Source organism: Suncus etruscus, chromosome 10 (assembly GCF_024139225.1).
Source record: "Suncus etruscus isolate mSunEtr1 chromosome 10, mSunEtr1.pri.cur, whole genome shotgun sequence".
Taxonomy (NCBI): domain Eukaryota; kingdom Metazoa; phylum Chordata; class Mammalia; order Eulipotyphla; family Soricidae; genus Suncus; species Suncus etruscus.
Genome location: NC_064857.1, coordinates 82,647,577 through 82,660,487, shown reverse-complemented (window position 1 = coordinate 82,660,487; position 12,911 = coordinate 82,647,577). Strand labels below are relative to the sequence as shown.

At 40.7% G+C, this 12,911-nt stretch overlaps 2 protein-coding genes across 2 annotated transcripts in view; one reads left to right on the top strand and one right to left on the bottom strand.

The window, feature by feature from the left end:
- ATP5F1A (ATP synthase F1 subunit alpha) overlaps positions 1 to 12,911 on the bottom strand; it is a 521,274-nt gene that overhangs the window by 392,442 nt on the left and 115,921 nt on the right. The window lies entirely within an intron of this gene.
- The window catches only part of LOC126020102 (E3 ubiquitin-protein ligase RNF165-like), a 205,977-nt gene that overhangs the window by 175,693 nt on the left and 17,373 nt on the right, over positions 1 to 12,911 (top strand). The window contains exons 5-7 of the mRNA XM_049781582.1: positions 9,465 to 9,594; positions 11,391 to 11,486; positions 11,766 to 11,858. Of these exons, the coding sequence (XP_049637539.1) occupies positions 9,465 to 9,594; positions 11,391 to 11,486; positions 11,766 to 11,858 (319 nt within the window). The remainder of the gene's footprint in view (positions 1 to 9,464; positions 9,595 to 11,390; positions 11,487 to 11,765; positions 11,859 to 12,911) is intronic.

The window sequence follows — 12,911 nt, the reverse complement described above, 5'->3', positions numbered from 1 at the left end:
TGATGGTACAAAGCAGTTTTCTTTTCTTTTCTTTTCTTTTTTTTTCTGGCTACCCTTTGGTGGAAGCACAGGCAGGGTCTGGTTCATAGTATTCTCCAGACACTGGATTCAGAAACTGTGTCCAAGGTGAGGCAGATTCAGTCTCCCCTAATTGGAAAAAGTGTTCCCCAGCTGGTTCCATGTTACTTCCGACAGAGCTGCTGGCATTTCCTCTGTGATGTTTGGGGACACCAGTGATCTTTATAGTTTGCTGGATGAATGTGATTTCATCTCTCTTTATTCAAGTCTGAGCCAGAGCCCTGTTTAGGGAGAAATGTCCCTTTGTGGACTATGTATTTCTGCTGACAGAGAATTCAAAGAGAAGGGGCCAAGGGCAGATGCTTGGGTATGTTCTTCATCATAAGTAACTAATTCTCTCAATCCCCCCAAAAGGAACCAATTTGCTTCTACTCCTTTCTACTCTGGGCCTCACACCTTGGATAGGTTTTAATTCCCTGTATTTGGCTAAGTGACCTGCACCAGCCTTGATTCTCAGTCTACTTGTTCCTCCCATAGGCTCTTCAGGCTGGTTCCAAGATGCCTTGCACAGAATCCTGGTATTTGGTAACTTCTTTGCTTTCAGTTAGCACAAGTTCTTTCCACCTCAGTTTGTACATGTTCTGGTTTTACTGGTCCAACAACCTGAAGTCAGCCAGTTTCCAAGGAGTCCTGGTTCATTTTCTGTAGCAACCAAAAATAATTTAAGTGAGATGAGTTTCCCTGCACTTTCAGGAGTGAGAACGGAGCATGTCTGCATGAATTGATTGTGATGTCTGTCTCCCAGGGCACAACTGAAAGGCACAGCATCTTCCTGAAGTGGTGTTTCTCTGACCTTACTCTCTGCATCTTTCTTCCCCTCCACACCCTTACCCACTAGACTTGGATCCTTCTTTTTGCCTTTCTTTTCTTATTAATATCTTTATTTAAACACCTTGATTACAAATATGATTGTGGTTGGGTTTCAGTCATGTAAATAACACCCCCTTTCACCAGTGCAACATTCCTACCCCCAATGTCCCAAATCTCCCTTCTCCCCACCCAACTCCCACCTGTACTCTAGACAAGCTTTCCATTTCTCTCATTCATTCACATTGTTATGATAGTTCTCAGTGTAGTTACTTCTACAACTGCACATACCACTCTTTTTGGTGAGCTTCATGCCATGAGCTGGATCTTCTAGCCCTCCTCTCTTTGTGATGATTATTGCAAAAATGTCTTTTATTTTTTTATAACCCATACATGAGAGAGACTATTCTGCATCTATCTCTCTCCCTCTGACTTATTTCACTCAGCATAATAGATTTCATGTACATCCATGTATAGAAAAATTTTATGACTTCATCTCTCCTGATGGCTGCATAATAGTCCATGGTTTATATGTACCACTGTTTCTTTAGCCATTCATCTCTTGAAGGGCATCTTGGTTGTTTCCAGAGTCTGGATATTGTAAATAGTGCAGCAATGAATAGAAGTGTGAGAAAGGAATTTTTGTATTGTATTTTTGTTTTCCTAAGGTATATCCCTATGAGTGGTATAGCTAGATTGTATGGGAGCTCAATTTTTGGAGGAATCTCCATGTCATTTTCCATAAAGGTTGGACTAGATGGCATTCTCACCAGCAGTGAAGAAGAGTACCTTTCTCTCCATATCCCCGCCAGCATTGCTTCTTCTTTTTTTTTTTTTTTTTTTTTTTGGTTTTTGGGCCACACCCGGTAACACTCAGGGGTTACTCCTGGCTATGCGCTCAGAAGTCGCTCCTGGCTTGGGGGACCATATGGGACGCCGGGGGATCGAACCGCTGTCCGTCCTAGGCTAGCGCAGGCAAGGCAGGCACCTTACCTCTAGCACCACTGCCCGGCCCCGCATTGCTTCTTCTTATTCTTTTTGACGTGTGCCAATCTCTGTGGTATGAGACGGTATCTCATAGTTATTTTGATTTGCATCTCCATGATGATTAGTAATATGGATCATTTTTTCATGTGCCTTTTGGGCAGTTATATTTCTTCTTTATCAAAGTGTCTGTTCATTTCTTCTCCCCATTTTTTGATGGGATTAGATATTTTTTCTTGTGAAGTTCTGTCAGTGCCTTGTATATTTTGGATATTAGCCCCTTATCTGATGGGTATTGGGTAAATAGTTTCTCCCACTCAGAGGGTGACTCTTGTATCCAGGGCACTATTTCCTTTGAGGTGCAGAAGCTTCTCAGCTTAATATATTCCCATCTGTGCTTTCACTTGTTTGGAGAGTGCTTTTTCCCCCTTAGAAATACCTTTACTCTCAATGTCATGGAGTGTTTTACGTACATGTTGTTCTATATACCTTATTTATCAGGCCTGATATCAAGGTCTTTAATCCATTTGGATTTACCTACATACATGGTATTAGCTGGGGATCTGAGTTCACTTTTTCGCAAGTGTCTAACCAGTTGTACCAACACCACCTGTTGAAGAGGCTTTACTTGCTCCATTTAGGATTTCTTGCTTCTTTATCAGAAATTAGGAGATTGTATGCTTGGGGAACATTCTCTGAGTACTCAAGACTGTTCCACTGATCTGAGGGTCAGTCTTTATTCCAATACCTTGCTGTTTTGATAACTATTGCTTTGTAATAGAGTTTAAAGTTGGGAAAAGTAATGCCTCCCATATTCCTTTACACAAGAAGTACTTTAGCTATTCTAGGGTGTTTATTGTTCCAATTAAATTTCAGAAGTGTTTGATCCACTTCTTTGAAAAATGTCATGGGTATCTTTAGAGGGATCGCATTAAATCTGTACAATACTTTGGGGAGCATTGCCATTTTAATAATGTTAATCCTGCGAATCCATGAGCAGGGTATGTGTTTCCATTTCCATATGCCCTCTCTTATTTCTTGGAGCAGAGTTTTATAGTTTTCTTTGTAGAGGTCCTTCACGTCTTTATTCAAGTTGACTCCAAGATATTTGAGTTTGTGTGGCACTAATGTGAACGGGGTTGTTTTCTTTCTTTTTTTTTTTTTTTCTAATACCTCATGGTGGACTTTATAAAATTGAAAGAATATTTTCTATTATATATTATGACAATTTCTTTTTTTTTTCCAGTTAATCCTAAATTGTAGTGCATCTTTTATACTTTTTCTTTTTTTTTTAACACCACCCATCACCAGTGCAACATTCCCATCACCAATGTCCCAAGTCTCCCTCCTCCCCACACGACCCCCGCCTGTACTCTAAACAGGTTATCAATTTCCCTCATACATTCTCATTATTAGGACAGTTCAAAATGTAGTTATTTATCCAACTAAACTCATCACTCTTTGTGATGAGCTTCCTGAGGTGAGCTGGAACTTCCAGCTCTTTTCTCTTTTGTGTCTGAAAGTTATTATTGCAAGAATGTCTTTCATTTTTCTTAAAACCCATAAATGTGTGAGACCATTCTGCGTTTTTCTCTCTCTCTCTGACTTATTTCACTCAGCATAATAGATTCCGTGTACATCCATGTATAGGAAAATTTCATGACTTCATCTCTCCTGACATCTGCATAATATTCCATTGTGTATATGTACCACAGTTTCTTTAGCCATTCGTCTGTTGAAGGGCATCTTGGTTATTTCCAGAGTCTTGCTATGGTAAATAGTGCTGCAATGAATATAGGTGTAAGGAAGGGGTTTTTGTATTGTATTTTTGTGTTCCTAGGGTATATTCCTAGGAGTGGTATAGCTGGATCATATGGGAGCTCGATTTCCAGTTTTTGGAGGAATCTCCATATCGCTTTCCATAAAGGTTGAACTAGACGGCATTCCCACCAGCAGTGGATAAGAGTTCCTTTCTCCCCACATCCCCGCCAACACTGTTTATTCTCATTCTTTGTTTTTTTCTTGTAAAGTTCTTGTAAACACCCTCGAATAGCTAAAGCAATCATTGGGAAAAAGAATATGGGAGGAATTACTTTCCCCAACTTTAAACTTTACTACAAAGCAATAGTTATCAAAACAGCATGGTATTGGAATAAAGACAGGCCCTCAGATCAGTGGAATAAGCTTGAATACTCAGAGAATGTTCCCCAGACATACAATCATCTAATTTTTGATAAAGGAGCAAAAAATCCTAAATGGAACAAAGAAAGCCTCTTCAACAAGTGGTGTTGGCAAAACTGGGTAGCCACTTGCAAAAAATTGAACTTAGACCCCCAGCTAACATCATGTACGAAGGTAAAATCCAAATGGATTAAAGACCTCGATATCAGCCCCAAAACCATAAGATATATAGAACAATACGTAGGTAAAACACTCCAGGACATTGAGGCTAAAGGCATCTTCAAGGAAGAAACTGCACTCTCCAAGCAAGTGAAAGCAGAAATTAACAGATGGGAATATATTAAGCTGAGAAGCTTCTGCACCTCAAAGGAAATAGTGCCCAAGATACAAGAGCCACCCACTGAGTGGGAGAAACTATTCACCCAATACCCATCAGATAAGGGGCTAATCTCCAAAATATACAAGGGGTTGTTTTCTTAATGTCATTTCTTCTCTATAATTATTGGTGTATAAAAAGGCCACTGATTTTTATGTGTTCATTTTGTAGCTTGCCACATTGCTATATGAATTCATTGTTTCTAGAAGTTTTTTGGTAGAGTCTTTAGGGTTTTCTAAGTAGAGTATCATGTCATCTGCAAACAGTGAGACCTTGACTTCTTCCTTTCCTATCTGGATTCCCTTGATATCTTTTCCTTGCCTAATCGCTATAGCAAGTACTTCCAGTACTATATTGAATAGCAGTCATGAAAAAGGACAACACTATCTTGTACCAGAATTTAGAGGAAAGATTTTTAGTTTTTCTTCATTGAGGATGATATTTGCCATTGGCTTGTGGTAAATGGCCTTAACTATATTGAGAAAGGTTTCTTTCATTCCCATCTTGATGAGTGTTTTTTTAATTAAGAATGGGTGTTGGACCTTATCAAATCCTTTCTTTGCATCTCTTGATATGATCATGTGATTTTTATTTTTCTTGTTGATGTTGTGTTGATAGATTGTGTGTTGTGTGTTAATGATTTACAGATGTTAAACCATCCTTGCATTCCTGGGATGAACCCTACTTGATTGTAGTGAATGATCTTCTTCTTCTTCTTCTTCTTCTTCTTCTTCTTCTTCTTCTTCTTCTTCTTCTTCTTCTTCTTCTGAATGATCTTCTTGATGAGCCATTGGATCCTATTTGCCAGGATTTTATTGAGGATCTTGCATCTGTGCTCATCAGGGATATTGATCTGTCATTTTCTTTTTGGCAGAATCTCTGTCTGGTTTTTGTATCAAGGTAATATTAGTTTCATAAAAGCTATTTCGGGGCTCGGAGAGATAGCGTGGAGGTAGGACGTTTGCCTTGCATGCAGAAAGATTGTGGCTCAAATCCTGGCATCCCATATGGTCCCCCGAGCCTGCCAGAAGCGATTTCTGAGCTTAGAGCCGGGGTAACTCCTGAGCACAGCCGGGTATGACTCAAAAACAACAAAAAGCTATTTGGAAGTGTACCCCCCTTTTATTTTTTTATTTTTATGAAAGAGCCTGGCTAGGATTGGTAGTAATTCCTCTTGAAAGATTTGAAAGAATTCATTAGTGAATCCATCTGAGACTGGGCTTTTGTTTTGGGGCAGACATTTCATTACCGTTTTCCTCAATGGTGATGGGTTGTTTGATATGCTACGTCTTCCTTATTCAACTGTGAAAGGTTATAAGAGTCCATGAATTTATCCATTTCTTCCAGGTTCTCATATTTGGTGGCATAATAGAGTTTCTCAAAGTAGTCTCTGATTACCCTTCGAATCTCTGCAATATATGTAGTGATCTCCCCCTTTTCATTTCTAATATGAATTATTAAGTTTCTCTCTCTTTCTTTGTGAGTTTTGCCAATGGTCTATCAATCTTGTTTATTTTTCAACTAACTAACTTCTGCTTCCATTGATCTTTTGAACTGTTTTTTGGATTTCCACTTACTTGATTTCTGCTCTTGTTATTTCCTTCTATCTCCCTATTTTTGGTTCCTTTTTTGACCATTTTCTAATTTTATGATCTGCGTCATTAGGCTATTGAGGTATGCTCCTTCTTCCTTCCTTCTTGATGTGGGCTTGCAAAGCTATAAATTTTCCTCTCAGTACTGCTTTTGCTGTACTGAGATAAATTCTGATAGTTTGTGTTTTCATTGCAATTTGTTTCCAGGAAAGTTTTAATTTCCTCTTTGATTTCATCTCGAACCAACTGGTTGTTCAGTAGCAGGCTGTTTAATTTCCAGTTGTTAATGTTCTTATGTGTCCCTTTGTAGTTCACAACTAATTTCAGAGCCTTGTGGTCCGCAAAGGTAATCTGCAAAATTTCTATCCTCTTGATTTTATGGAGGTATGTTTTATGTGTCAGCCTGTAGTCTATCCTGGAGAATGACCCGTGTACATTGGAGAAGAATGTATATCCAGGTTTTTGGGGATGAAGTGTCCTATATATATCTACTAGGCCTCTTTCTTTCATTTTTTCTTTTCAGGGCTAGTATATATTTGTTGGGTTTCAGTCTGGTTGATCTATCAAGTGTGACAGGGCTGTGTTGAGGTCACCCACAATTATTGTGTTATTACTGATGTCCTCTTTCAAATTTGTCAATAATTGTATTAGATAATTTGCTGGTCTCTCTCGAATATGTTTAGTAGTGTGATTTCTTCCTGTTATACGTATCTCTTGATGAGTACAAACTGTCCATTTTTGTCCCTTACAACTTTTCTGAGTCTAAAGTTTGTGTCATCTGATATTAATATGGTCACCCCAGCTTTTTTTTTAAAATTTTTTATAAGTTATCTTTATTTAAACACTGTGATTACAAATATAATTGTAGTTGTATGATTACAGTCATGTAAAGAACACCCCCCCCTTCACCAGTGCAGGATTCCCACCACCAATTTCCCAGATCTACCTACTCTCCACCCCACCCACACCTGTACTCGAGACAGGCTCTCTTTTTCCCTCATTCATTCACATTGTTATGATAGTTTTCAGTGTAGTTATTTCTTTATCACTCTTTGTAGTGAGCTTCATGTCATGAGCCACACCTACATGGGAAGATGGGGGGAATAAGGGTTGGGACTGAGGCAGTAAAATATTAGAAATGAGATTTATAGGGCAGTATCAAGGTCACAATACAAGATGGATGTTATGGATATATAAAATATATGCATACAATACTATCAATAGGAAAACAAGGAGAAAAAAATTTCAGTGACTGTCCCAACATAAACCAGTGCTAGAATGGCCCGCCCTCCTCCCAAAGTGCATTCCCATTAGTGTAGGGAGAGGTAGGGGGAAGCCTGAGGACCACTAAGAGTCCACCTGAACCCACTTCTGGCCATCTGAGCTGGCACCCAGGGAAGGCCTGGTGTCAGGGGAAAAAGACAAGGATGGCTGGGGGCCTGCCAAGCCTCCCAGCACTCCCCAGGCCAGGGAGAAGAGCTCTGGTATGGGGCCTCCCCAAACCCCATACCTAGCAAGAGCTGGTCTCCAAAATCAAGGAGAAAACCTGAAGCCAGATGTCTGCCCGCCCTCCTCCCCATGCACCTCCCCCTGGAGTATGGAGGGAGGGGGGAAGCCTGAGGACCACTAAGAGTCCACCTGAACCCACTTCTGGCCATCTGAGCTGGCACCCAGGGAAAGCCTAGAGTCACACCCCAGCTTTTTTAAGGGTATTGTTTACTTGGATAATTTTCCTCCAGCCTTTGATTTTGAGTCTATATTTGTTCTGACTATTCAGGTTTGTTTCTTGTAGGCAGCAGAAGGTTGGATTCATCTTTTTGATCCATTTATCCACTCTGTGTCTTTTAATTGGTGCATTTAGTTCACTGACATTGAGAGAGATGATTGTCATGGGATTTAATGTCATCTTTGTGTATAAGTTTGGTGTGTTTGTTGGTCTGTCATGTCTTAAAATGGACCTTTCAATTTTTCCTTTAAGGCTGGTTTTGCATCTCTGAAGTTTCTAAGCTGTTGCTTATCTGTGAAGCTATGTAGCCTTCCTTCAAACCTGAATGTCAGTTTGGCTGGGTGCAGTATTCTAGGTGAAGCATGCATTTCTTTCTGTCTGTCACAATATCCCACCACTGTCTTCTGGACTTGAGAGTTTCTTGTGACAGGTCTGCTATAAATCTTATGGATGCTCCTTTGAATGTAATTTCCCTTTTTATCTTGCTGCTTTCAGTATTCTGTCTCTATCTGTAGGATTTGTCATTATGACTAGGATGGTCTTGGCGTATTTTTCTTCAGGTCTCTTTTAGCTGGTACTCTTTGGCATGCAGGATTTTGTTGCATGCAGTCTTTAGCCCTGGAAGTTTCTCTGTGATGATGTCTTTGACTGTTGATTCTTCCTGGGAATTCCTATCCTGGGTCTCTGAGCCTCCAATAATAACTTATGTTGTTTCTGTTGAGTTTATCAAAGATTTCTATTTTCATCTGTTCACATTCTTTGAGTCCTTTTTCCATTATATGATCATTTGCCTTAAGGGTCTTTTCAATCTCTTCTGCTTTATGGAGTTGTTCTGCATTTCATCTTCCTGTTCACTGTTTCTGCCCTCAGATGCTGTTTACCCTGCTGGAGAGGTTTTCTATGGAGTTTTTCAGTTGAGCTACCGTGTTTTTCAGATCTGTTATTTCAGTTTGGAGTTTTCTGATTTTAGTCTTTGTGTTCTTTTCAGCTAGAGCTATGTTTCCTTTGATTTTCATGAGGATCCTCCATATTTCTATTCTAAATTCCTTATCTGAGGGATTAATCAGGTGGTTGGTATTTTTTTGGTCATCAGAGCTATCATCTTCATTCTCTGTGTATGGTGTTTGCCTGCAAGGTTTCCCCATTGTCACTCTCGGAGTGTGATTTTTCCTGTGTGTTATGGTGGGGTTCATCCGTTAGAGAGAGCACGTGGCCGCGAAGTGGAGTGGTCCTGCTCTTCAGGAGGCTCTAGAAGAGCAATTTTGCTGAGCCCTTCTGGGCCCACTCAAGAGAGGTTCAGGAGAAAGAACAGTAGAGAAACAAGCACAGGCGACAGGTCCCCTCAGTCTCTCCCAATTGGTAATCTCACAGCAGGAGCAGATTCCTTTCCCCTGACTTCACTGATAAAGGATCTGACTTTCTCCCTTTTTGCCTTTCTTAGGTTGAAGAGACCAGGGGTATTTTACCTTGACAGTATGTTTGGACACTAATTTCTGGTCATTTTATGGGATCTCGATCTTCTCATCCTAATCTTAGATCTCAGCGCCTTTGCTCAAAGGAGATAGAAAGGGGAGTTAGTCCAGCCCAGCCAAGCTCTGGCTATGTGGGGTGCTCTCTGCTCTGGTGATCAAAGCCTGAGGTTCCCCCTCTCTCCACTTCCACCTCTGTAAAGCTTATGACTGAGTCACCCCTGGATAGTTCACCTGGTCTGTTCTTGCAGGAATCTCAGCGTGGACACTGGCTTGAGTGCTGCTCAGTTCCAGGTGCGGCCCCTCCCTCAGCACTATCAGCATTACCTAGCGACTCCCCGGATGCACCACTTCCCCCGAAATTCCTCCTCCACGCAGATGGTGAGTGACAGGCTTTCACAGGAAGGGAAAAGGGCTTCCTGCACTGCGAGGTGGGGGCCACTGTTGACTGAGATGGTGGGTAGGGCTACTCTGGTTTCTCCCACCCCAGATCCCTAGAGCCAGGGAACCCCATGTTCAAGCTCCGCCTTGTTGTGGCTTGCACTTATCTCCCAGCTCCTAGGTGTTCAGCCTCCCTTCTGGCCCACACTCACCCTCTCTCCCTATGTCCCCAGCTCCCATAAATCCTAGTTCATCCTCAGGCATCCTGCTCCCAGGAGTTATACTCCTACTGCTCTGCATAGCTTCTGGCAGCTTCTTGCATTAAAAGGGTGGAAGGAAACCCCTGAATCAGAAGCAGCTGAAAATGGGTTGTGTGTGTGCTAAGGGGTATAGCAGAAGAATCGGAAGGGGAGCAGGATGTGGTCTGCAGTAGGCCAGCCTGAGCATGGACAGCATAAATAAGTCCCAAGGATGACCGACTTTATTCATTTCTTGGTCAACATCTCCTGGGGGCTTTGGTTTTGCTTATTTGTGAAATGGGGCAAATTGTCTGCTTTGCCCTCTCAGAGGCTGAAGTGAGGGACTAAAGAGACTCCCAGAAGTCCTGGCTTTTGTGCAGAGCAACTACGTCTGCTTCTTGCAGTGAGCTGGGTTTCTCATCTTGGGGACTTGCCAAGGTTGCAGGAGTGGCCCAAGGTGATTAGGGGTCTACTGCAGGCTGCATGGGAGGGAAGTGAAATGTGTTTCTTTCATCAAGGCAGCCAAGGACAAATTGGAAATCTTTCCAGACTGCATTTTCCTGTTTCAGATTAAAAACATTAGCTTATCCTTTCTGTCCTTGTTCACCCCACCCCATTGTTCCCATGAGCTATAACTGATGTTTCTATGAGCTCTGTAACTCTAGGCTGTACCGAATAGAACACCGCCTCCTAGGAAAAAAATTATAATTGTGGGGACACTTACTGTATATAGGCACAATTTCAATCATTTTTTGTGAATAACTGAAGTCATGCTTCTTCATAATCCCAGAAAAGAGCATTTTATCCCATTTTACAAACTGGAAAACTGAGGCACAGAGAGATTAAGTATCTGGCCCACAGTCAAGTGATAAGAGAGTTGATCAAAGATGAAAACTGGGTTCAGGCAGGGCCAAGGACAGTAAAAAGTCAAATTTTACTTTTTATATAATTGTGATATTTACTAATTATAGATTATGCGTACTGATCTTAATTCTAAAATTTGCATTGTAATAAATGCAACTTACCTTGATTTTTGAGTCTTTTGGCATCCCTGCAAATTTTGTAATTTACAATATTTAAATTTAAATTACAGGCACCCCTAAAATGTTGTGTCCTTACTTGTTCTATCTTTGTCTGGGCTCAGGCCTCATCTTCAAGGCAGTGCAGAGTGAAGGGAATAAATCCTGCTTCCAAGCATCTGGAATTGCTCCACCTGTTTCATACTTTCACTTGCATAACTTGAGCCACTTAATCATTTGTGCTTATTTATCAGTATATTGGGAACAATATATCACATGCTAGACTAGGTTAAAACATTTAAAAATAAATAATAAATAAAATAAATAAATAAAAATAAAAATAAATGCTACTTTATTGATTTTGTTATTGATTGTGGAACTGGAGGAGAACAGATTTGGTTCTTTCTTGCTGAAGAAGGACTCAGGAACAGGAAAGATAATATTTGCTCAGAGTATTTCACAACATCTCAGAGTATGAGGGAGGACTTGGATGTGATATGAACCTTTAATACACGCTGAGTCATTTTTTCTCTCATAGGTAGTCCATGAAATCTGCAACGACACTTACCCTCAGCTTCACTTTCTTGCCCTCCAGGGACTAAACTACAGCAGACACACTTCTGCTATGCGGGAGGTAGGTCTTCTCTGGAAATTATTTTACCATCTTGGATCCAAAGGGATTCATGGGGATTCATTATTATTCATCTTCCTCACTTGTGCCTGTTGGTGGGTAAGGCATGGATGGTGGTGGTGAGATTAGGATTAGGAGAGAAAAAGAGTGACAGATATCAGACAAGTTCTTACCACTAGCAGTCTGTGTGCTTACTTATATCTTTCAGTGCCTTTCATCTTTACCACATAGTATGTGTTTGTTGCATGTGCCTTGTGTACATTCCATGTTTTTTCTTTGTAGGAGTTGCTACAACTAGAAGACAGGTTGGAAAATGTGATGAGAGGAGCTGTACAGAATACCATTGAGAGATTTACCTTCCCACACAAGTATAAGGTGAGTATGCCAGCAAATCAGCTGTACTATTGAAAGGAGAGAGGTGCAGATTGTTTAGGAAAATTTGATCTGGATGTTTCCATGGGAGTACAGTCCCACATCTAAAAGACTGCTTTGTTTTAGTACTCTGAAGTGACTTATGAGTGCATATATTAGGCAGTTATAAATAAATGGTATGTAAAAGTATCTGAATGAGGTAAACAAAAAATCACCTTTAGTTAGGGCTATTATTTGTCTTTGGAAATAATTCTAAACCCAATCTCACATTTGGATAAATTGTAACTAAGGCTTCATAGCAGTGGATTCTGATAGCAGCACATGGCCTGGGGAGCTTTTAAAGCCACACTCTGTCACAGGCTCAAGACTAAGCAGAGAGGGGCAGAATCTTGAGAGTACTTTCTCAGAAAATAATTAAAATAAAAAATTTAAATTAAGCCTCAGAATGAAAACTGGCAAGAGAGATAACCGGCAAAAAGACAATTTCCTCTGTCTATGCCATCAGGCTGGAGAATTCTGCCCCTGCTGAGTGCTTATCAACTGCGAGAGACTGTGAGTGTAACCTGTGCATGTTTTTCTACTGTTCTGAGTCCTGAACCTCTCCTGAGTGGGCCGAGAACAGCCCAGCAAAATCGCTCTCCTTGTGACTCCAGAAGAGCATGGCAGCTCTGCTTCATTTCACAGCCATGCACTCTTTCTAATGAATGAACCCCACCACAAAATGCAGAAAAAAATCACACTACAAGTGTGACAAAGGGGGAAACCTTGCAGGCAAGCACCATGCACAGAGAATGAAGATGATATATCTGATGAAACAAAAAAATACAAACCATCTGATTAACCTTTCAGATAAGGAGTTTAGAATAGAAATATGAAGGATCCTCATGGAAATTAAAGAAAATATAGCTCTAGCTGAACAGAACACAAAGATAGAAATCAGAAAACTCCAAACTGAAATAACAGATCTGAAAAACATGGTACCTGAGCTGAAAAACTTAGTGATTGGCCTCTCAAACAAGGTAACAACAGCCGAGAACAGAATCTGTGAACTGGAAG